The 26,482-nt window shown below is 37.1% G+C and overlaps 1 protein-coding gene across 1 annotated transcript in view; it reads left to right on the top strand.

Moving 5' to 3' along the window:
* Trpc7 (transient receptor potential cation channel subfamily C member 7) overlaps window positions 1–26,482 on the top strand; it is a 181,654-nt gene that overhangs the window by 23,317 nt on the left and 131,855 nt on the right. Inside the window, exon 2 of the mRNA XM_076857627.1 lies at window positions 22,818–23,595. Within this exon, the coding sequence (XP_076713742.1) occupies window positions 22,818–23,595 (778 nt within the window). The remainder of the gene's footprint in view (window positions 1–22,817; window positions 23,596–26,482) is intronic.

Genomic DNA, 26,482 nt, shown 5'->3' with positions numbered 1-26,482 from the left:
GGTGCCAACTATGCTTGTTGCTGTGGAAGTGGCATTGCTTATAAGTCCTTTCAGCAGACAGAGCTGGGAAGGGTTAGTGCATCTGTGTCTGTGCCATCTATCATATATGGTGGTCTCATACTGATATTTTGGGCTGAAATCCAGCCCTATGCAATTTGTCCTCATCTATGAAAATAAAAATCTGCTTCCCCAAAACACAGAAATGTTTATTTATATAAGTTATAAATATACTTATTTTCATATTTGTTTTATCCTATAAAATATACAGAATAATACCATTAATACCACTATCAAGAACAAATTTGTTAAGCAAATGGCAGTTCTTCTTTTCTCTTGTTCTTATGTGAGTGTGTGTGTGTGTGTGTGTGTGTGTGTGTGTGTGAGAGAGAGAGAGAGAGAGAGAGAGAGAGAGAGAGAGAGAGAGAGAGAAGAGAGACTGAGGATCTGACCCAGGGCCTGATAATGCTAAGCTAGGCAAGTGTTCCCACACTGTGCTATAACCCCATTCCTACAGTTCTTTTTGACTTTATAATATATTCTATTTTGTATGTACAATCAAAGCTTTATGTCAAAAGTTTCTTAACTGTTTTCCCTGTGTGGTTATTTTTAATTTGACATGCAATTGGGTTATTTTCTGTTTTTATTCAAACTTAAGTGTCTTCTCATCTTTTATCATGTTTTTTAATATTTAAAATGTTTACATGGTTCAAAATTAAAATTTCATAAAGACAGTCTACTGATAAATCTCCCATATATCCCCATACCCACTATGCCATCTTTACACACTCTGTAAGTCAATATTTTTATTAATTTCTGGTTTATATTTCCTGCTTCATTTTCTCTGAATAAGCAATTTCCTTTTCTTTCTTAGATGATAAGTAGCCTATTATATGCGCTTCACTATGATTTCCTTATTTCATTAAATTATATATCCTGGATTCATGGAGACCTTCCTTTATTCTTCCTCTCAAGCTGTATTGCACCCCATTGTGTGAAATACTATATTTAATTCAACCATTATCCTTTCAGTGATCATATAGACTGTAATATTTTATATTATAAATTATTCCTTAATGAATAACTTTGCTCAAGTGCTTTTTCATATTTGTAGAGGTGTGTCTTCAGGGAAATTTTTCAGAAGTGGACTTCCTGGGTCAAAAGTAACACCCGTATAGTTGTTAACTATTGTCAAATGCCCTACAGATGAATTGTATCATTTTGAATTCCTACCAAAACTATATGAAGCTATCTAAATTTCCACAGCCTCATCAGTGTGTTTAGATTTTGAAGTTTTCACTCATCTGAGAGGCAGGTGAGGAATGGTCTTTCCATAATGTTCTAATTTGTATTTTACTATGATTAAAGTTTAATATCTTCTCCTGTATTTAGGAGCCATTTTTATTTATTTATTGTGGACTGGGGGTTTTGTTTATTTTATATTACAGTTTGTAGTTTTCTTCTATATTTTTAAGGAATAGTTATTTGTTGGATATACTCTTTACTATAATTTAAGTGTCTTGTTATTTGCCTTTTGACTTTGCATGTGGAATTTTGCCATGTAAAACTATTATTTATCCCCATTTGATTCAAATGTATGAACTGTCAAGATCATTGTACTGTCATGTGTAACTAATAAAAAATATTATTTATTATTTTATGAAATTAATGGTATCATTTTTCCTTTTTTGTTACCATATTTTGGAATGTGGGAAATTTTCCCTATGCCTAAATCAAGAAATTGCTCATGGTTTCTTCTATTATTTATTGGATTATTTTTAACATTTAGATCTCCAATCCATGTGGATTTAGTTCTGGTAATTAATATGAGATAAGAAACTACTTTTTTTCTGAATAAATACCAGTTGTCCCAATGTCATTTATATTTGTTTACTAATTTTTATGTGATGCTGAGGATCAAACCCAGTGCATCCCATGTGCAAGGCAAGTGCTTTGCCACTGAGCCACACAATCCCAGGCTCCCTAGTGTCATTTATTTTTAAAGACCATAGTTTCCAAAACAGGGAATTCGAGGCATGGGGTTGACTATGACTTATGGATGAGATGAGAAGCCAAACAGGGAGCAATGAGAAATCTCAAGATTGGCAATCACGGGAAATCACTATATCTCTAGGTTAAAATATCAAAGGGAAAAGAAAATGTTCCTTAAGTCCAGGGTTTTGGTCACTAAGCAAAGGATAAAATTGTAATAGTATACTCAATTGTAGTAGTATAGTATGAGTTCTGAAGCCACAGAGGAGTTATAGTTGCTAAACCCATACAAAGAGCATTGTAGAAATGCCCCTTTGCTCCACCCACAAATCTTCCATCAGTGATTCCCCTGGACCAAACCCAGATGGAGATCAACTGATAAGGGAGACTGGGAAATGCTTTCTACAAAAGTTAAGTCCCCTTACAAAATAGGACAGACATGGGAGTAGGGCAGATAAAAAAAGGGGGGGGGGGCGGTAAGGGGAGGCTCTGAGAGCAAAGGATTAGCAGAGTACTCAACAACAACAAAAACATAAAAAGTATTATTTATCTTTTCATGAAGACAAATTCCCAGAAGATAACATGTAATTGGAAATACTCTTGTAGTCAAATTCCTATAAGTAATTTAAAAGGTATACATTGGTTTAAAGATAGATTGAAAAACAGTCTTCTTATTAGTTCAAATCATCTCTTCTAGTAATAATATGAATCAATAAGAATTTTTATTCTGTGTGTATGTTTTTTAATGAAGAGGATTGAGGAATTAAGTGTATAGGGATGAAACTTGGAGGATTGAAAATACAGAATTAGTCTTGCAAAAAAACCAGAAACATCCAAATGACGAGTCCAAGATCAAACTAAAAACAAATGAATAAAAAATTAAAATGTTATTTATTAAAAATTAAGTAAATTTGAATGAAAGGTAAATGAAAAAGTGATGAGTTATATGCAATGAATGCAGGAGTTTAGGAACTTTAGAGGAAGCAAACGTTTATCTTTTATCATTTATAATTTTCTAAACACTGCGTTTTAATGTATGTTTTCATAAATATGAAATAAGAACTTTTAATAAATCTGACATTCTATTTTATACCACAAGAAATATATCAGATCATTCATATCTTAATCTAACAAAATCCAAAGATAGTCACCTTTGAAAGTCTGTTAGTCGATAGAAAAGATATAAAACAAATAGCTTGATTATTTTAAGGAATAGTTTATTACCATAATTCCAATGAGATAAGATCACTTTCTTGTCAGGAAAATAGCAACATATCTACTCATTCTCTTTGCTCAAAATCAAATACCTTGATAAATCACAATCCAGCTATTCAAGAAAAAATTTTCTAGTTGGAGGATTCTCTAGGCCCTTCAACATCCCATTTCTCCTTCTCTTCTCCCCTCTCTTCTTCTCCTTGTCAGTGTCCTCCTGTGCACTGACTAGTATCAACATTTTAGGAAAGGCAAGTCAAATGCAAACTGTGTCAGTCAAGCAAAAGCATCCTGGTGCACGGGAGGATGAAATAAATAATAATACGTGTGGACAGCATTAGTCATTGTTCTGCGAATACCATCTCCAAAAAAGCCATTTTAACCAAGCACCCTTGGATAATGGGTTCCAATGACTAATACTTACCCACTGATCCAGAGCCTAAGGAATCTGAGTGACAAACAATAAACCTGCTTCAAATAATGTGATTGATTGTAATTCCATTTCAAATAAATGTAACAAATGGCAATGAGCCATCTAGTTAACCATGCAGCATAATTGTAATTGTTAAGGTTGTTCATTTCATTACACAGCGTCCTTTCTCAGAATTTTTTTTCTGCTCTAGGATGAGGATTTGTCCTTCACCTGGTCATGTGATTTCCATTGGTCATATGGCTTGTTTTCACTTTACTCTGGCTTCAAGAAAACTTGGAGCCTGACCATAGTAATGGATAAGTCTCAAGGAGATATGCATGGGCTTTAACCAAACAGTTTTATGTTCCTATCCTTACTATTGCTCTATTCTTTTTCACCTATTTCTACTTTGTCTTATATATTCCTATATGCTGTCTGTTGCAGACTGAGTAATCTAGAGACACAGAAATAGAATTTGGAGTACAAGATGTTTATCTCTAATCAATACTGATGATGAGAAGAAGGAGGAAGCAAGATTGGGAAGAGGGAGCATACAGGCCTGATCCTCACATTGCCAGTTTAGCAGGACACTCTGTAGTAGCTACTGCCCATGAAGATGTCCTGTGTCAAGCCCAAATTCCTGGCATACACACCTTTCACTCAGTCATCAGACAAAGTAAATACTTGACCTCAGGAAAGGTGAGTTTTTAGAGGTAATGAGACTTTGGAGTAGCTGAGATGTGGAGACTATCTGCTGCTATTACATTTCACTAGATAGCAAGTTTTTCCTACAGGGAGAAGCTGGTTGGCACATTGCTGTGTCTTCCATAGTCTACCCCTCTTGATACTTAGATCAAGACTTCATGTGGGATGGAAAACCAGATCCTTAAGATGTCTAGTGTGCCTCTATTTCTGCAGGAAAACTTAGAAAGGAAATACTAGTGGAATAAACTATAGTGCCTAAAGCCAAAGTGGATCTCAGGCTTTAGGATCTCAACTGATAATTTTTTCTCCTTGTTTCTCTTTGCATTTTAGACTCCACTAGGCCTCCATTGCCCCTTCTGCTGGTATGGTGGCTTACTTGTTAACATGTCCCAGACCTTCTTTCCCAAAGACATGAGACACTAGTCACCAGACTCTTTGGCTAGAGTGATGGTACCAGTCAATTTAGAGTCACAATGAGGAAAAGGAGTACTAAGATGGGCCAAGTGGATTGGTTGAGTTCCATACATATTCTTCTTTGGCTGTATTGTGCAATAGCAGCACTTCCTCCTCTTAGGAATCAGAATCAATTACCTGTCAAGACAGTGCTCTTTTTGACTTTGGTCCCTGGACACAAGAAAGTCAAGGTGCCTAAGTGACAAGCTTATAATTCAATGGGTCTCTTTCTATTTCCCCTTGACAAAGTGCCTCCAATTTTATTTTTTATTTTTTAATTGATTTTTTTAAAAAAATAAATGACTGCGGAATGCATTACAATTCTTATTACACATATACAGCACAGTTTTTCATATTTCTGGTTGTATATAAAGAATGTTCACACCAATTCATGTCTTCATACATACTTTGGATAATAATGTCCATCACATTCTACCATCCTTGCTAAGTCCCTGCTCCTTCCCTCCCCTCCCACCCCTCTGCCCTATCTAGAGTTCATCTATTCCTCCCATGCTCCCTATCCCTATCCCACTATGAATCAGCCTCCTTATATCAGAGAAAACATTCAGCATATGTTTCTGGGGGATTGGCTAACTTCACTTAGCATTATCTTCTCTAGCGCCATCGATTTACCTGCAAATGCCATGATTTTATTCTCTTTTATTGAATAATATTACTGAGTAATATTCCATTGTGTATATATGCCACATTTTTTATCCATTCATCTACTAAAGGGCATCTAGCTTGGTTTCACAATTTAGCTATTGTGAATTGCGCTGCTATAAACATTGATGTGACTGTGTCCCTGTTATGTGCTGTTTTTAAGTCCTTTGAGTATAGATCAAGGAGAGAGATAGCTGGGTCATTCCCCATTGTCCAAGGAATCTCCATACTGCTTTCCAATTTTAAAGACCAGGATCTCTAACCCAGCAGAAAATATGGCAAAATGGGCAACTGAGAATGATGTAAGTGGGGCCACTACTGTTCCCATCCCTTGATTTCTCATGTACCCTCCTATAGGGGACACAGCATTATATGAAGGTCATTGATTTGATACATAAACTAAATTCTAGAGGATGGGACCCCATCTTACAGAGTAATGCTTCTTAGCTTACAAAGTTCTATCATACTAGCAGTTTCTTAGTGTAGCAGTAGAGATATGACCAGTGGACCCCATGGTCATAGGCCCACTCATGAACCTTTTTGTTATAAAGTGGATCCCTTGGTCTGATGCAATATTATGCAGAACTTCAATCCAGTAAATCAAAAACTCCTCTAAAAGCTGTCAGATAGTAGTGTTGACTGAGATCATGTAGGGAGAAAAAGCGAATGTCCATTCCTATGAAATGTGAGACTAAACCATGAACACTTTCAAGATAAAATGAACCCCATGTAGTTAGTTAACCTGTCACCTAAAAGCTAGCTGGTCTTCTTCAGTCACAGTGTTAACATTGGTCTCTATTGCTGGTATATTGGATGTTCAACAGTGACCATAACTAGAAAATTCTTGGTATGTGGGAATCCAGGTTGCTGGACTCCTTCATTTTTGCTGCCATCATTTATGTATCCACTATATATCAGCACTGGGGTGGCTGATGACAGGCTAGTGGATATCATCTGGATAGGTCACTTTATCTACTTAATTGTTTAGTATTACTTCCATGGTATATGCTATCTGATGGATGTTGACATACAAAAGTCTTCATGATTCATATCCATCTGTATATACCTAGTCATATACCTATGCCCCACTTTCTTGTCACCAATCTTCCACTATTTCTCCCTCCAGATTCCTGACCAGCTAGTCAAGCCATTCATCATATCCATTAGTTTTTGCACATTTAATTTCAGTTTAATTCTCTTTCCATGCAAAAAGAAGTTCCACCTCTGTGCACTGGGAACATTTCCTTTGTCTTTCAAGACTATTCCTAAATGAAACTGTACTGTAGCTGCCATCTACTTTTTACTTGTATAAAAATATTAAACCAACTTACCTGTCTGCCAAACTCAGCTCTTTCCATTTTCTTTCACCTGGTATTTTATATTTTCCATTTAGTAATAGGTATGAGCCAAGGGAGGGACACTGGTGCCAGAGTAGTAGGTGCCATGGGAATTGAAGCCAATTTGTTCATGCTCAAGCAGCTTATGTTCTCTGGTTCTCCTAGCACTCAATCTTATATATAACATTTCCATTTCACAATAATTATTCCTAGACCCATCTGTCTTTATAACTTAGTGGATCTAACAGGATCTAACTCACCATGGAGAATTCTAGACATATGGTTACATATTTTCTCATGGTCAGGTGATTCATCTCTAGTAGGGTCCAGTAACATGACAGAAATTATTTTTCAAAATGTATACAATTCTCCACTGAAAGTGACATGGCTGGAACCACATAGGTCCATACTCTGATTCTCTCACTAGGACTTGATCCAAACTGTACATGACCTCTTTATCTACCATGGATAACTTCCAATACTTTTTGGTTTGTCAGACTCTATGATACCAAAACCAGGTCTGCTTGAAATACAATCTGGTTCCACTGAAGCGTCTTTTCCTGCTTTGAGTTGTAGTCTAACTTTCATGCTTTCTAGAAGGTATGGTTACAGCAAAATCCCAAGATGCAGAATTTGCTATCTTCAGAACCCAAAGAGAACCATTAGTCTCTTTGTTTCTTTCTTTAAGTAGGAGATTGTAAAACCAAATAATCTGTCATTTATTTTGGATGGGGACATACTAACATGCTCTTTATTTCTGGACTCCTAAAATTTTAGATATGGCAAATCCATACTTGTTTCTTTGTGGAAGGTTTTATCTCCTACTCTTTAGAGTACAAGTATCTTACTAAAATCTTCAGCATGCTGACCACTTCTTGCTAATCTTGCTCAATCAACATAATATCATCAACATAATAAGTCATTGTGATGCCCTGCAGTATGCTCAAACAGCCCAAATCTCTTTGTACTCTATTGTGACAGAGGGCAGGACAGTTAACATAAGTCCTTGGAAAAAAAACATAAAAATATGCTGTTGTTGATTCCACATGAATATGAGTAATATCCAGTTCTCTTTTATAATGTGAGATAAATAATATATTTTCCAAAACAATGACAATATACCCAGTGCTCATTAATTCTCTCAGAGACACCACATCTAGCACAGTGGCTGTAATCAGAGGTTGAACTTGTAGTAGTCTCCAGTTGTCATCCTAGGGTCATTGGTTTCTGCAGGTGCCAGACTGAGGTATCTCAGATACCTCTCTATCCTTTAAATCCTTCAATCATGAATGAATGAATAATTAATTTCATTGCTTGCCAGCCTTCTCTTGGATATTATTGCTACTTTTTACTTTCCATCTTGGCTGGTGGGAGGGGGATTAAGAATCTTCCACTTGGTTTTCCTTGCTAGAATAGCTTTTACCCACATGACTGAACTCATGTAGAGGTTGCACAAAATGCCAAGAACACAAAACTCACTCATTCTGGGACCAGAAAATGATGATCATAAGGGTTCACAGGCTCAGTGGGCCTCCCTACACTCATTGTTTACCTGAACTTCATTTGTCTCCTTGTCTCCATTTGTCACCATTCTAATAGGAGGACCATGATAAGTTTTTGGGCCTCTGAATATTAATATCAACTCAAGTTCTGGGTCTGAACAACCCCAAATGCCTGTACATTCCCCTATCTCTTTTCCTCAGTGAAAAATTACTCAAGTAATTTTATCAAATAAGGACTAAGGTAATTGCAACTATGTAAAGATCCTAGGATTCTTTCTCTTGGAAATTTACCTGCCTCTTTAGTTAATTTCTGGTCTGAAAGCTGGATCGGGCCCAGAAAATGGTCAAAGGTATCATGACATTTTAAAAATATATACTTTATTTTTTAGGGAAGTTTTGGATTTGGATTTATAGGCAAACTGAGTAGAAAGTACAGAGAGTCTTCATATATCTGCTGTCTCCACACATTCTGTCTCCCTTATTATCAACATCACAAAATAAAGGGTAACATTTGTGGTAATCAATAAGCCTACATTGACACACCATTATCACTTGAAGTCCATAGTTTACACTAGGGTTTAGGTTTGGTGTTGTACACATTATAGGTTTTGAAAATAAATAATGACATGTATCTTCCCTGAATTACAGTATGATACAGAATAGTTTTAATGCCCTAAGAATCCTATGTCTTCTACCTATTAATCCCTCCCTCCTCTAGTCCTTGCCTTTATTGTCTTCAAAGTTTTGCCTTTTTTAGGATGCCATTTAGTTGGAAATATACAATACATACCCCCTTTTCAATTTGGCTTTTTCATTTAGTAAGATGCATTTATGATCTTGATTCATGAATTTTTATGGTAGTTACTATTTTCAACATGCCAGTTACCCTTTTTCCCCCCACATGCACGGACTTAATAGTATCTTAGGCAACAACATAACTATTTTGTCCCTAGGGAGGCTGCATTCTATTAACCACTTCTATAAATCTGTGGGCTATGCCATTTTTACTGATCTTCCATTCTTGCAGTCATTACATTAATTCCAACAGCTGCTTTAGGATGCTAAAGTTATTAAGCTACTGGTCAAGGTTCTATCAGGCACATTGCTATCAGTAAGCTAAGTTCTGCAGTCAAACCTGGGCTGCAGAGAATAGCCATCACAAAAACTTTAAATGATGAGATGCACCTCTAACCAATGCATTTCGTATGCTCTTTGTAAAAGATATATTCCGATATATTCCCTAAGCCCCATGAACACAGTTACCTCATGGGCCTTCCAGTCAAACTATCTATATTGATTCCAACATCTCCACATTTATAAGCTTTTTATTACCTTCCCCATCTTCTACCATGGAGATTGTGTCATTTCAATTTTGTGTAATGTGGGCCATTGCTTTTTTTCATGTTTCCGGGGACCATTCTAATAGTGAATTCATATCATCCTCTGGGACCCTTGCCAAGCTGTTAAATACCATAATTCAAAATAACATTTCAAGGGTAATAAACTTTTCACCATCTTATTTTTATTTTAGGCCCTCTTGATCAAGCACCCTCAGAATCTAGACCCACACATAATCTCTAGCTCATTGCAGTACATGTTGGGTAGTTCTTGTGGCTCCTTTGGGAATTGTCCTTTGCCTGCCTTGATCAGATTCTTAAGCTCCTTTGCTATAGTATGCATCTGTGGGTATTAGTGTCAACTTAGACCCTGTGCACAACTTAACCTTAAGTATAGGCCTTTGGGGAAGGTGGGAAGGTGATATAGGTACAAGTCAGGCCGGTGTTACCCTATGGAATTAAGTCTACATAATTTCTTGTAGTGTGAGGTGATAGGTGCTTGCTCTTAATAAGCAATGACCTCTTCTTTCAATGTTCAGAGGTATATGTAATGTCAAAATCATCAGAACAACTGTGCATATATTGTGTTAGTCAGCTTTTCATAGCTGTAATCAAAATATCTGAAAAAAAACTTAAAGGAGGTAAGATTTATTTTGGCTCATTATTTCAGAGGTCTCAGTTCTCAGTTGACTGACTCTATTGCAGAAACATCATGGCAAATGGGAAGCAGAGAGATTTAGAGAAGATATAATCTAAGGCCACACCCTCAGTGACCTAATTCCTCCAGCTACACCCCACCTGCCTAGAGCTAGCACTAATAGTCCATTCAAATCATTATTTCATCAAATGGATTAGCCCACTGATGAGGTTACAGCTCTCATAATCCAGTCTTTTCACCCCTTAACATTGCTGCATTGTTCAACACATGGGCTAGATCCAAACCATAACTCATCCCATTAGAGTCTTGGATGCTAACCTTAGCATGACAGACCCACCTTATTTGGGCATTTAGTTAGCTGTGAAATTTAGTCACTCTGAATACAAATACCAAGGTCTACACACTGACTCTATTTCTCCACTAGAGTCAAGAAGAGCTTCTTTGTATGCAATCAAGAAGTCCTCTGACTTTTACATCTGGCTAACACCATATCTTTCCCACTATTTTTCTCCTATGTTTCAAATGTATGATGCATCACACTTAATAATACATCCTTCTACTAGTGCAACCTCCTAAGTCACAAGTGAAAATGTGGACCATCCCTTGTTCGACAAGCCATCTGTGTTCCATCTTGACTAATGATGGGTCCTCATTGCCAACTGGATGGTGGTGATCTAGCTCCAAAACCCTATCTACTTTCTCAATTGTATCCATTAATTCAGATTATATTCTCTAGAAGTAGATGCTAATATGAAAGAAAGAGGAAAGAAGCAGGACTGAACAGTAGAAGAAATCAAACTATGATAATCTTGCCCATATAACAGGAACCCATGGGATGAGTATCACTCATAAAAGTGTCCTTAAAATGTGAGGTTGTTGCTCAGTGGCAGAGCCCCTGCCTTGCACATATGAGGCACTGGGTTTGATCCTCAGCACCACATAAAAATAAACAAAATATTTTGTGTCCATCCATAACTAAAAAATATTTAAATAAACACCCTGCATTCTCCAACCTTGCTTATCCACAAAATGTAGTCTACCCCATGATCTGAGATAAGGTAGCTCTTTTTTTATTATTAAGGTAGCTCTTTGCAGTTGAAGCAGACTCTGCAGGATATGACAGCTGGAGGCTATCAACTGACTACTATCTCTACATGAGCCTTTCATTGAAGGGGATCTTCCTGTCTACCACAGCATCTTAAGCATATTCTTAAGAAAGAACAAAAATAAACATCTCATATTAGTTTCTGTTTTCTTTTTTAAAGAAACCTTTAATAGATTGTGGGTCAGTTGTAGCTTATACAAATCCTATAAAAACACAACCTTTGAAAACCACAACATATAGCCTAAACTAGAAGATCAGAAATTTTTCATAAAATATAAATATTAATAGAATTAAAATAACATCATTCTTGTCACTTTGAGCCTTAGTGCAATTTTCAATCAATGATGTGGCTATTAAACAAGATATTAAGAGAGATTCCTTATTCCTTTTTGTGGGAAGGCACTGTGGATTGAACCCAGGGGTGTTTCACCACTGAGCACCATACCCAGTCTTTTTAATTTTTTTCTTGAAACAAGGTCTCTTTAAGTTGCTGAGGCTGGTCTTGAACTTGCAGTTCTCTTGCCTCACCCTTTAGAGTAGCTGGGATTACAGATATGTGCCACTGCACCTGGCTCTCCTTTTCAAAGATGGGCTCAACATAATGGCATCTAGTAATTTTAACCAGACATTTTTTTTCTCTGAAAACTTTTTGCATCAATTCTTAAATAATAAGTATAATAAATATGTTGAATATATTTCTGTGTAGGATAAAGAACCAGATCTGTTCAGTAACCAAACAAATTAAAGTATTATTAAAGAACATCTGAGATGGGGAAAAAAGAGAGTGTCCCAATGGATTCAGACTCATAGCTATAGTTTCTAAAACATTTTAGTCTTTAAATAGACAATAGTAGTATTTCCTTAAAGAGTGATTTATGAGTTACCTGTGTCAGAATGACTCAAGGTTCTTGGGAGAAAAAGGCAAAGTCTCTGGGGAAGTATCACCAAGAATTTGTATTTTTGTATCTTTAACAGGCTATTAGGTTATGATGGAGCACAGAAAGTCTGAGAACCACTGATAAATAGTATGTTCACTCTTCAGTCATAGAGCAAGCTGTTAAGCAATAGTGAAAGCAACATATGCTGAGCTCTGACTGTGTGCCAGGCACTATTCTCAGCTCTTTATGTGAGTTGTCTCATTTTATACTCACTATAACTCTACAAGCAAGAGACTGTTGCAGCTTTCATTTTACAGGTGATAAAACTCAGGGATGCACATAGAAAATGGAATATTTGAGTTAAAACACAAGAAGTTTGACTCAAAGTCTTAGGCACTCTTAACCACTAAACTTTGCTGTGGGCCTATGCCCAGGTGAAACTGTAAGAAAGCAAAGCTTCAAGCCTTATGCAGATATCTTAGACATCTTCTCATCCAAGATCTGAAAGTATTCTGAATTTTTCTTGTTAATAATGAAGATCTAATTACTTCAGTGTTTTACATATTAAAAATATGATAATTTGATATGCATATAATGCTTTTCAGATTTCAAGTATTTGCCTATTGAACCCAATGTCTGTGTAATGACATCCTTGGGAAGTGGTAAAGCATTCTAAAAATGAGGACTATGAAGACTAGATCCTTCACAAAATGTCATCTTATCCTGTCCTTTTTGAAGAGCTGTCTGGCCTGATTCTGACTTTTTTTCAATTAATTGATATACCTATAAAATAATTAGCTCATTCCCTTTCTATCTCTCTCTCTCTCTGTCTCTCTCTCTCTCTCTCTCTCTCTCTCTCTCTCTCTACACACACACACACACACACACACACACACACACAGAGCTAACTACTGTATCATTACTGGAATATTTTTTAAAATATGGTTCAATTTTTTATGACATCTTGATTGGAAACAAGGACATAGTTCATGTCAGAAACTGATGAAAATGTGCTCTTGGATATTTATTAAAAACACAATACATCATCTCCATCATTATCAACTAAAAGCCACAACCCAGTATTCTTGAGAAAGTATTTTATAATTAAGAGTATTTTATTCTATACTGATTCACTAATCATGATGATGAGGAGCCCAATCAAAAGGATATTATCAGTGTCAGAGCTAATCTTCTAACTTAGTGGTTGTGAGATACTTCTGTTGGCTTCCTATACTATATTTTGTTCTGTACTTCTGTGTAATACAATAGAGATCTAATTAACTAGCATTTTACTTAAATGAATTAAACCTATTTCTGATTCTAATAAAAAATAAAAATTTCCTTATCCTTTAAGTCTATAAAAGTTTTTAATAAAAATTTTCATTCTAAGAAATTTCTCTTTAAAATGGTATTTTATTCAACAAAGCACAATCATTAATATTGGAAAGTTTGTGTGGAGGCTCATGGAATAAAATTAATTTTCTCTCAGTCTTATTAGAGAGTTTAAAGAGCTACCTTTACTTTTCTTGAGCAAAAGGGAAGGAAAGATATCCAAATGTATCAAGCATGTCTTAATGCAAACTTTGTTGCATTGTATATTTATTTCAATTTATTACCATAAAAATTGGTAAAATGCACTATTAATCCTATTGTTATTCACTATTTACATATGAAGGAACTGAAGTTCAATGATTAATTTGTATCCAAGGTCACACAAAAAGTAAATCAAAATCCAAGGGTCTTTCCCCCATATACCAGGGTATTCCCAGAGAAAATACTAGTAACATATTAATGAAACAATGCAATCTGACTTGCATATAAACTTAGAATGGAAGTGTGCAAAATGCACTGTAAGCCAATCTTTAATCCTAAATATTGCATTTGCACACAGTCTTCACAGAGTGCCAATTATTAATCCATGAATTGGTTTCAAAGAATAAGCACTGAAATTTATTATTCAGCAACCTAGATGGAACTTGGCAACAATCACAGTTTTTCTTACACAGACAATATTTCAATTGAGCAGATTTCTCTCCAATGATGTCACCAAAATACCTTAGTGTTTAAGTGTCATAGACTATTTGGTAACAACAATTGATAAGAAGGGAGACAATTGGGAAAACAAATTTTTGCATTAGGAATTTCCTTTCAAAAGAGGAAAAGTTACAAATGAAAGCTAATCCTTTAAAGACTTTTTACTTTAACATCAGACCTGATCTGTGTCACTGACCTCTTCCTAAACAATACTAAAAGCTTGTGTATCAAGAGGATAACATTAAAAGATGCATCACTCACAGAAGATAAAGTGGGTGTGGCCTTAAGGTTTACTAAAGGAAACCACTCTTCTCACTCTTCAGAATCCTGTGATTTTAGTTTCCTTCTCAACTCTCTCCCTCTGTAAATACATGCAGACCCAACAGGTAGGAAACCAGTTAATTCCCCCACGTTTCATTTTTTTTAAAGGGATGAACATTCACCTTCAGGACCCAGATCATATTCCCTTATATAACTGAGGGGTGTGTGTGTGTGTGTGTGTGTGTGTGTATGTGTGTGTGTGTGTGTGTGTGTGTGTGTGTGTGAGAGAGAGAGAGAGAGAGAGAGAGAGAGAGAGAGAGAGAGAGAGATGCACTATTCTGGGACGGAGGGGCCAAGTAGAAATTCTGAGGGGCTACGGTGGAAAAACAGAGTTGCTCTCTCCCTTTCAAAGCTATGTCTGGAAGAGGGGGTGGGGACTATACTAACCCATCATCACGCTGCATGCCAGTCTCACACACGGATGCTTCTCCTTCATGTTCTCTGGGAAATTTCCCCCAGATTAGGAAAAGAACGGGAAGTCGGGTCTGCTACAAAAGAAGAAAGGCGAGTTTTTACCACTGCAGCACAAAGAAAAGCGGAGCGCACTTTCACATTATCGCAACTCCACTCTCTTGACCAGCTCTATACTTCAGCACCACGGAGAGCAGCACCTCCTCAGCTACCACCCATGGGGAGCCAGATTCCCGCGACTCTGCACCGGATCCCGGTCATCTAGAGGAGGGACAAGCCTGCGTATTCTACCCTCAATGTAAGTAGCTATGACGAGTCTTACATATTGATTTTTTTTTTCAGTAGAGATTGTTTTCTAGCTGAAATATGAAATTAATTAACTTTTATTTATTGGCCCTTTCTCTCTAGGTCATTGCTTAGATTTTTTTAGATATTGTCTGAATGTGACATCTTTCTTATTTGTTAAGTTGGTAGGAATTTTTTTTCTTTTATTGACAGTCTAAGTTTACAAAGCCATTTAGAAATAGGCAACTCCTCCTGGTAAGCCTAGTCCTTTTGTACTGGAGTAGTATAGTTTTATTTCTAAAAGAGTATTGTGTTGTCTACCTTTTCACTACTGAGAGCTTTTAGAATTTGGTGTTCTGTTGTTATTTATTTGAATATAAATATGGAGTAGGAAAGAGGAAGAAGGATATATTATAATAAATAGTCACTGTTAAAGAACTACAGGTGGCAAGAAAAGGGCTGTGATTTTCCTTTTTTTCTTTCTTATTGAAAATATGGTCTGAGCTCTATGTCTCCTTTAGACATCCATTTCAAAATAACAAATATGCTCTTAATAAAAGAGATGTAATCTGGGCAGAGCTTTGACATGAGCTTTGATAATCTGGATCACAGAGTCTCCACTTTAAGTTTGAAGTTGTAAATTCACTTAGGTATGATTAAGGAGACACGACAAAGATGCCATTGTCATTAATTATAATTTAAAGGCTTTAATGGATTCAGGGTAGATTTTAAAAAGGCAATAATGATTGACCCTGTCTGGTGGCACTCAGTGAATTTTTGCCTCAGAATGCCACCTGCTGGTGGGTCCTATTTCTAAAGTACTAAGCACACTTACCAGATTTATGAATGAACTCACATAAAATCCAGAATATCCATTATGGATATGATGCAGACCCACTGTCTAAGGCCTTTTTAGCAATGACATTGACTCAATTGTCTAACAATTTACCAATATTCTATGTTACAATTATAATTCCATAAATACTTATCTCCAAAAACACTTGCTCCTAGTCTTAGAGGCATGTAGACTAGCTAACTCCTTTAGGCAGTAATTAACCCAGAAAAAAAAAATCAGAACTATGTGGAGCCTCATTGAGGCTAATTGCAGAATGCATGTGGTATCTTGGATGTGAACTACAGGAGCTCCTGCTTAGCAAAAGCAATCAACACTTCTCTGAGATAAATATTCAGCATGCTACTGTTTCCAGTATTTTCATTTCACAATTTAAGGGCCTCTATTTTTTCTGGTGGTAGATGTTCATTTCAGACTCTTTTGGCACAGAGGTCAATAAAACCATCAGAATATCACACATATCTATTTTATTACAACATGAATCTTTTTATATGTAACTATTTGAACTTGTCATTTTAACTATCTGAAGTTGTACACAATGAGATAAAGATATCCAGTTTCATAACTTCCTTGCCCAAATAAGCAAATAAAAATTTTTAAGGTAAAGAGAAAAAAAGGAAGCAAACACAAAGCACTAGTTATATTTGGACAGCTAATATATAAGTTAGTTTGAAACTACTGAGAACAGCCTCTTCTCTAAATTACACTATTTTGTGAAAAAGCAAATTACTAATGGAATCAGTTGTTAACTTTCAAGAACACTAAATAATATTATTCAATACAGATAGAATGAAAAAACTATCATACATTAGCAGAATTGTTTAGAAAGTATATCTTAATGTAATATATTGTAATGAGTAGCAGAGGGCCACATTGCTTGTTTCCTTAGGATTGGACTGGTGATATGTATGAACTCTCGTACATAACAGAATAATTAGGTGGGTATCTCTTTGCTTTCACTCAAAACATATATGTTAGACAAGCATATTATTGTCACTAATTTAGGTGGGAAATTGAATACCTTAGACCCACAATTAATATTGATAAACTAAAAAAGCTAATATTCAATGACACTAAAGCACTTATTAGGTACTAAGTAATTTATATTCACTATATCACTTCAACTTCAACATAATATGGAAGATGACATTTAGAAATAAGTTGGATGCCTTTGGAAATATGCAAAACTTTTCAGTATTATGAAAGGGAAATGTCTCAATTTTCTGCCTCAGTCACTCAAGGGATTTAATATAACTTCTGATATTAGCTGTCTCATCTAGTAACTTATGGGTCATCATGTATAATGAGCTAATTGAAAATTGATTTTACTTTGGAACCATGCCTTATTTAATAGTTGTCACTCAGAAATAGGAAATCGTGGTTATAAGATTATATGGTTCCTCTATTTGTAAGAAATAGGATGCTGGTAAACATTAACACCTCTATTTTATTGGTCCTCTTGAAAGGCCAGCCCAGATCAAGTATTTAAGAATTCATTAAATTATCTGACCATGCACCATGTGCCAAATATCAGGTCTACTGGGCACCAGGTGCATATGCCACACAAACAAGCAATCACCTTGCCCTCAAGGATCCTTTACTCTAATGGAAAATTTTGTGGACAAAAGAAACTTAATGAAATGCAGGAGGAAGATGGATGGCAATGGCACACCAGCATAGACTTTGAAATCAGACAGACTAGACTGTAGGTGCACCACTAACAAGTTCTATCATCTGAGAAATATGGTTAATCTATCTTACCTCATTTCATCATCTGTTAAAACAGAATGAAAATAGTACCTAAATAATGAAGTAGTTTGTGAGAACTTAAAATGATAATGCATGTAAAGTACTCAGCATGAAGGTTGGCACGTAGTTAATGTGTAATAAATGTTAATCATTATGATTGAGTAGTCATTTAATAAAATAGCTAAGCTTATCATATGATAATTTATTTAAAACAATAATTCATATAAATCACTTATAGTGTCTGGCACATGATAAATGTATAATATATTTTAACTATCACTGTTACATAGTCATTTTAAAATGTAGTGAAGCTGAGTATATCAGTGAAGGGTAAAATCTGAATCAATTTAAATAATTTTGTACTTAAGTATATTGGCACTTAAGTGTATCAATATGCAAGATTTTTATCATTATTGTCATGAATATTTGTATAAAGCTTTATAATGCTCAGGGCATTTGGCATGCACTATTTAATCTTTAATGTGGTCCTAAGAAACATGAGAGATGAATTTTATTACTCCCTTTATAATGGTGAGTGAACTGAGGTTTAGGAAAAGACTGCAGATCACTTTACTATTTTATCACTTTCACTAAAACTCAGAAGGTATGTAGGCCAAAGCTGGGTTTTCCTTGGTAACCGATCTGACTCCTGGATATTGTTTGATTCTATATTCAGTTGGGGAATGTCATAGACTGAATTGATTTCAGGCTTGAATAATTTTCACAGAGACTTTTGATGCTTATGGCATTTTAATAAAAAAATATCACTAAAAGACATTTTAAGAGTTCTTTTCTTAATAAATAATTAACCACAACCATACCTGTCTCTAAAGGCTTTATGGTCATGTTCATTTGCATGGAGTTAAGGTGCAAGATTCATACTTTCCACAGATTACTCACATCTGGCTTCCTTTAGACTGGCTGATGCATCTGTAAGCAAAGCTTGATAAAAATAGCAACAGAGGGAGTAAGAGAGAGTTTAATAATCAGTTCTCCTCTCAAATATGGTTTTGTTTCCACTGGAACCCTTCTTCTCAATGACATAAAATGTCAATGTATGCATTTTTAGAAAAAGAAAAACAGTATCTTAATTGAGGTGTTTGATGAGTTTGATCATTCATTATCTCAATAATATATTCAAATATAGAAATATTTGCATTCAAAGTTCATTTTTAAGAAAAATATCAAAGTATGGGCAAACATCAATTGCATTTTAGGAAGAATCATTTTTCTTCATTTTTGGCCCTAAAATGGGGATAGGATCATCAAAGTCCAGCAAGGGAACACGTTGGATTCATGAGTGGGATTCTGACCACCGGCTCTGTGGGCCAAATAACTATCTTTACAACACATCATCTTTCTCATGGTTTCTTTCCAACCCATGGGATACATATAGGTAAATCATGAATATTTATAATTTTAAGATAAAATGGCAAAGACATGGTAGCTAAATGTATTTATAAGTGTCCAATGTTTAAAAGGCATCATTAGACAGATATTAGAGAGGTGCTTCTAAGAGGGAGTCAGAATTACCAAGAAGCCCACAATAAGGTTAAAAGGCCTCCATCAATCTGAATCATGACTGAGACATGGCTCCAGGGTCTATGGTGAAACCCCTCAATTTGGAAGCAATCTCATTGGGTAGCACATCTCATTGCATGTGCATATGAATAAGTGACTTGAAAAATGGATAAGGTTTCATTTTTTAATGACAAATTCTTTTAGAAAGGGAGCATAACTGACCATTTTGGGGGCGTCCAAATGTATCTTGAAGCTGAGGTTTTAACGGCTGTGAAAGAGAGGCTTGTTTATTTCTTGCTACATCTGGGTGTCTGCTCTCAAGGTCATTCAGAAAAATGCATGACAACTGGTGAAGACATTTTAAGTTCTGAGAAATACCAGCCACTCATGCACACTTTTTATAATTATTATAGAAACAGCAAGATTTATGTGATGTCCTACCCTTCTGCACAAATTATTTGCCCCAAGATTTATTATTTTCACTTCACCTATCTCAGTTTCTTCACCTAAAAATGAGAAAGCTACCACCTTGCTTTTTATTGTTTCATTGATGAGGGGAATAAAAAATTATATTTGAGCATCCTTTAAGTTTGAAGGCTTCAGCATCTATGATGTTCATGTGAACTCTGAATTTAGATTGGGTACTTCTGAAATGATTTTCTGCTGATTTGGTTCAGTAGTTATTATATTCCCTTTAAATTTATCTCCCCAATGCTTCTTGCTGTGTAATAGTTGGGTACCTCTGACCTTATAGTCTGAACTATTCTCCCTCCTGGACAGAACTCTAATGGAAAAGTGACATGGAATCAAGCTATGGTGCCAGATTCTTCAAGGACAGCTGATGTTTCATATCTGACACACAGCTCACATGCTTTTGAGTGGAAACTGTTTTTTCCTGGGTTGAGTTGTGACAGCTAAGTCCAGAGATATGATTCTGAGAGAGGCAGAAACCTATCACAAGATAGGTTAATTCCATGAGGAAGATTATTGGTCTTGTGTTGACTTAACTTCCACCGGTGTATGTGTGCTCTGATGACAGGCCTGGAAACTGAACTTATTACATCCTCTGGAAAAGGTCTTTGGAGAAACAAATAAGGGGACTTCTTAGCTTTCAACTCAGCTACGCCTCTCCTTCTGAAAAACATATAACAATAAATATCTGCATCCTATTTGTGAATCCCTCTCTCATGTAAATATTTCTGTAGGATTCCCAGTGTAGGGTCTGCCTTTGGCATGAACAAGTATATTCTCTTCCTGGAATAATAGCATTGTTGAAAGAAATGGGCTCAGAAGGAGCTTGTGAACTTGAACACTGACCATCGTTTCTCCCACAATCTTTTGCAAAGTGTACTTTAGCAATGTGAATAGCAGTTCAGATTCTCTTCTCAAAAGGGAGGTATTCTCTGTTAGGAAGTATCATAGACAGTTGCCTTGAGAGGGAATTGCCCATAATTATTCCTTTTATTTTTTTACAGATAAAGAATTTGCTCTACCACATAGTTTAGCAGCTTTTTCCCTTGGACTCTGCTATAGGCAGAATTAGAGTTCTAAGCTCTGGCTTCCAATCTTTGGTTTATACCAAAAATCAGGCTGGCACAGGTCAAAAGGTAAAATGAGAAGTAAACTACATGGAGTCCAAAATTCAAAAATTCGTAAGATTAATTAATAGTTTTTTAAAACCTCAAAACCCTAGGTTTAATTTAAAAGTCTTGCTCTGTGATTACTTTTAAAAATGGCTTGATAGGCTGGGTTTGTGGCTCAGTGGTACAGTGCTTACCTAGCATATGTGAGGCGCTGGGTTCAATCCTCAGCATCAATAAAAATAAATAAATGAAATAAAGATATTGTGTCCATCTACAACTAAAAAAATGTTAAAAATGGCTTAAGTGAAATACTAAGTATTCTTTATGCATGAAGACATAACTGATAACAAGAAGATAATTTTCTTGGATCATGAAAAATAATTTAGAAACAAATTCCTAAGTACTTATCTTTAGAATAGATATGTCTTGTTAAAATGGATGTCATTCTAATATTATTTGAATAGTGTCCATAGAAGTAGAGTGGAGAAAGAGAATTGAAAATTCAGGAAGTGTCAACTGGAGAATCAGAAAAGTTTAAGATGTCTAAGTCAATGGAAGCTGAGGGATCATGTGGCCCAGCCTTCTTCTGGGTACTCAAGGCTAGCTGGAAATGGAACATACTGACTTGAGCTCAAATTACATGATAGCTGTTAGTTTCTCTCATTTGCCATTTTAAACCTTATTAATTTCTTAGGTAACTTGTTTAAAGTCACAGACTGGCAAATGGCAGAGCCGGAATTCCTACTTTAAACCTTCTGACTTCAAATACTGTCTTTGAGCCTAGCTTCACTCAGCATCTTTATCTGAGATAAAGATGAGGATAAGAATGGTGCCTTCCTCATAGGTTTCATACAAGAATTAATACATTAATATATGTGAAGTTAGAACCTAAATATGTTAGTATAGCACCTGCCACATAATAGGTACTTAATAAATATTAACTGCTATGATTAATGGTATTAATGTTAACCTCTATATTACACCACAGTGAGAAAGAATAGTTAGAAGTGAACCCAGCATGTAAGTTGACCTATTCCCCCTACCCCACATAAAACTCCAGGTTCAGTCTTAAGAAGCTACAACTGAACTCCTTCAGGAGGGCTGATTGCAGCCATCAGCAAGTGGCAATGACTCTAGTCCTGCTCCCTGTCACATTTTTTCTCTTAGGTGCTTAATTTTCATGGAGAAATATAGAAACAGGTCTATGTGACCATACTTGCAGTATGAGAATGTACTGGGGCAAGTCATCTGAGGTAGAGGTGGCAGTAACTGTGGTGGGCACAGCCCTTGGAGAACTGGGGTAGATGCAAAGGGACAGAATAAAAGTAATACTGCCTACTTTCTCCATTCAAGTTACTTCATTTAATACCCCCATGGACCCTGTGGTGCACAAAGTTTTCTATGTTGTGCATAAGAAAACAAAAGTACAGAGGAGCCAAGTGACTTGCTTGACTACACAAATGGATGAAACAGGCCTTTGCCACACCCCTACCCCTCACCCTCTCCACACCCTCCCTCCCATATCTCCCATCACATTCCACCTCAACCCACATACAGCTCTGCCGGACTCCTCCATCCAAGGGTAGAACAGCTGGATAACTGAAGATTCTCCATTTGAAAAAATAGTTCAGGAAACTATCTGTCTTGATCTGGGTGTTTGAGACAATGATTTCTAATTAGATTTCATAATTTGCAATAACGTTCCAATCATGATATTTTTTTATCTCAACAATTTTTGTTTGTTCTGCCTCTGGGGATCTGCAGGCCTCTGGGAATGTAACTGAACTTCTTTGCCTCATTGTCCCACAGGTTGGGGAGCAGCACCTTCAAAAACATGCAGCGCCGGCACACGACCTTGAGGGAGAAAGGCCGCCGGCAGGCTATCCGGGGTCCCGCCTACATGTTCAATGAGAAGGGCACTAGCCTGACGCCTGAGGAAGAGCGCTTCCTAGACTCAGCCGAGTATGGCAACATCCCGGTGGTCAGGAAAATGCTGGAGGAGTCCAAGACCCTCAATTTCAACTGCGTGGACTACATGGGACAAAATGCGCTGCAGCTGGCCGTGGGCAACGAGCACCTGGAGGTCACGGAGTTGCTGCTCAAGAAAGAGAACTTGGCGCGGGTGGGGGACGCGTTGCTGCTGGCCATCAGCAAGGGCTACGTGCGCATTGTGGAGGCCATTCTCAACCACCCGGCCTTCGCACAGGGCCAGCGCCTGACACTTAGCCCGCTGGAGCAGGAGCTGCGGGACGACGACTTCTATGCCTATGATGAGGATGGCACGCGCTTCTCTCACGACATCACGCCCATCATCCTGGCGGCCCACTGCCAGGAGTACGAAATCGTGCACATCCTGCTGCTCAAGGGCGCCCGCATCGAGCGGCCCCATGACTACTTCTGCAAGTGCACCGAGTGCACCGAGAAGCAGCGGAAAGACTCCTTCAGCCACTCGCGCTCCCGCATGAATGCCTACAAAGGACTGGCAAGCGCCGCCTATTTGTCTCTGTCTAGCGAAGACCCTGTCCTCACCGCATTGGAGCTAAGCAACGAATTAGCCAGACTAGCCAACATTGAGACTGAATTCAAGGTAATTCTCCCACTCACCATCCTGAGGGCAGATGGCCCAGTGGGCTCTTCTATGTGTGCCCAATGGCAAAATGGGTTGTCTTCTGGTCTGAGAAAGGGTGAAAACCTCAGGCTTTTGTCATTCGGGCTCACAGAGGGGAAGGGTTACACATCTCACCTGGGTCAGATGTAGACCTGAGGTAAAAGCAGCCCACTAGGTGGAATATTAAAAAAAAAAAAAAAAAAGACATAAATGTAACTAAAAGGTGACTTTGCACAAATCAATATGGTAAAAGACAAGGAATTTGTGGTGCTGGGGCAGACACCTCAGCCCTATCCATGGTCACTCAGGAATGTCTAGGATACCAAGGTTATTTCCTGGTCTGGGCTTTGACTTCATGGTTGTTTCATCTGCATGGTTTTGATTTGTCTCATTCACATCTCTATCCCATGCTGGACTGTGCTAATCTTAGGTTCAGTCTCAGCCCAGTGTTAAAAGACTCAGGATCACCTTTCTTAAACCTCACCAGCTATTGCTATTTTCTTGTCAATGGGCTGAGATGGCATCACATGAAAAAGCAAATATAATTGTACAGTTGCTTGTCATTCCAGTAAATGGGTCTAGGGCAAAGCCCTACAATTCAGCCACCCTGAGAGCACCTTACCTACCAGGCCAAAGGATGGATACCCATTTCCAAAGTCCATTATTTAAGAGTGGTCCTGTGCTTTTACTGTCAACTGACACTCCCCTGAAAGAGAAGACTAGGACATAATGTAAGAAATTCTTTTGACATGATGTTTAATAAAAGGAATAAACACTTAGTGGGCATTTACTATATGCCATGCACTAACTGCCTTACTTATTGATCTTGGTTAACAATAACCCATATGCTGCGGGTACTACTACTATCCCCGTTTTGTATGAGAGCACAGAAGTAGACAGAAAGCACACAGTTAATAAATAATGAAACCATTGTTCTAGTCTAGGTATCCAGAGCTGATTCAGTCACTCCAGCAAACCTGTGCCAGAGGCCTTGTTCATATATTGAGCTTCTCAAAATTTTACTGGCCTTTATCTAAATGATGAAGAGATTCCTCACTCCAGGTGTGGCTGGAAGAGTAGTAACTACAGTTGGGCTCGTTATTTCCCCTTTTGGCTATGGAACACACAAAAAGACATCACATAGGGGGCTGGCCATCAAGCTGAGAAAAGATGTCATTTGCAAGTAAGAATTTCATTATCCAAAAGAGATGCAATGCAAGAGCTATACCTACATAGAAAACAATTAGGTGGCCAAGGATGTGTACCATTTCTTAGCAAGGAAGGCTCTCCTGGGCCATGTTATTCATGGAGGTCTCAAAGGATGGAATGAGATCAGGTCTTACTGAGCAGTAGGAGGTGGATCCAGGGGGAAAGAAAGTATCTGGAGGCATTTGGATGGCAAGTGAAGATGAGGCCCAACAAAGCCCAGAGCAGGGAGAAGATGGATGAGGAACTCCATGTGCCTAAAATACCAACTTCCTGCTGGGGCACCCAAGAGGAATGCTGAAGAGATGAAGTGGGGGCAGATCTCAGAGGGCTCTGCATGTCAGGCTGAGCACTCTGAATGTTATTCTGTAGGAGGAAATGGAAAGCCACTAAAAGTTGATGATTCAGGTACTAAGTAGTGAAAACTAGAGTTTTGGAAATTTATTAACCTAAGATGAAATGGAGGATTTGGACTGGGACTGGGTGGGGCACTAAGACTAAAGAGAGTAGCAATTCAAGTATGCATACATAAAGCCATGGAAGCCTCTCAGAAAGAAAAGGCTTGTCCCACCAGCTAGGGATAGATAAACTAGGCCAAGAGGAGGTAGCATGGCACCACAGATTGTGAATAGATAAAGCACCCTATAATTAAGCCCATTTTATTTCATCTAATTCCCTAACATTTTTCATGGCCTCATCTAGAAAACATGGTGGCTATTGATGCCGAGATTATCCAAAGAAGCCCCAAAGAAATATAGCTATTGTCTCTTTTCTCATACCCAGGGCAAGGATGTCCCAAGCAGGGCTACTGGAACTTTTCTTATTCCCCAGCCTTCAGACCAATCATGAACAGGCTGTATAAAAGGAACAGCTAAGCCAATTACTTCAGATATTTCTGGCCAAGAAGGAAAAAAAAACAAGCAAAAAATGTGCTTTAGATCAGATTATCTGGATAATTGCACAATTCTCTACTTATCTCACATCTGGGAGCGTGCCAGCCTAAATAAAACCATGCTAGACTAACATTTGGAAACACATCTGAGCCATTTGTTTCATTTACTAAAACCCAAAGTCTGGCATATTTTAGTGTACATAATATCTAAAACTGGAAGTTTGTTGAAATCATTTTCTAAGATATTTTGATTTAAAAAGTAAATTATGGAAATTGTGGACAATTAAGAACACTACTAACATGATGGCAAATCCTTTCTACAATGCAGTCATTTACTCAGAATAAGAGCTAGCATAAATACATTTGCTGGCTGTTAACATCCCCCTAGTTACCTTTGTTTGAAATAATGTCTTTCAGATTGTCGACAAATGGTGCATTATAAATTAACATAGCTGTTCCTTTATAACTTTATTACTTATTCAACTATCCTTGTATGTTCATTCCTGACATTATAAATCTTCTCAGAGAGCAGTTTAGCAGGAAAGAAGTCAAACTGTAATGAAAGAATAAAGAGCCAGTGAATGTGTTCTAAATTGCACTCTTGATGAGTCTGTTCTGCTTTCTAGGGACTACATGTGGCTGCTTGTTATCACATGTTATGGAGATGATCCAGTGTCATCAATTATGTAAAATACTATCAGGGTTTCATTGGAAATATGTCACACGTCATCCTCCACATCTTCTAAAATGCTCACTCTGGAGTGACAT

The sequence above is a fragment of the Callospermophilus lateralis genome, chromosome 5 (assembly GCF_048772815.1).
Source record: "Callospermophilus lateralis isolate mCalLat2 chromosome 5, mCalLat2.hap1, whole genome shotgun sequence".
NCBI lineage: Eukaryota > Metazoa > Chordata > Mammalia > Rodentia > Sciuridae > Callospermophilus > Callospermophilus lateralis.
This window is presented reverse-complemented; position numbering and strand designations above follow the sequence as displayed.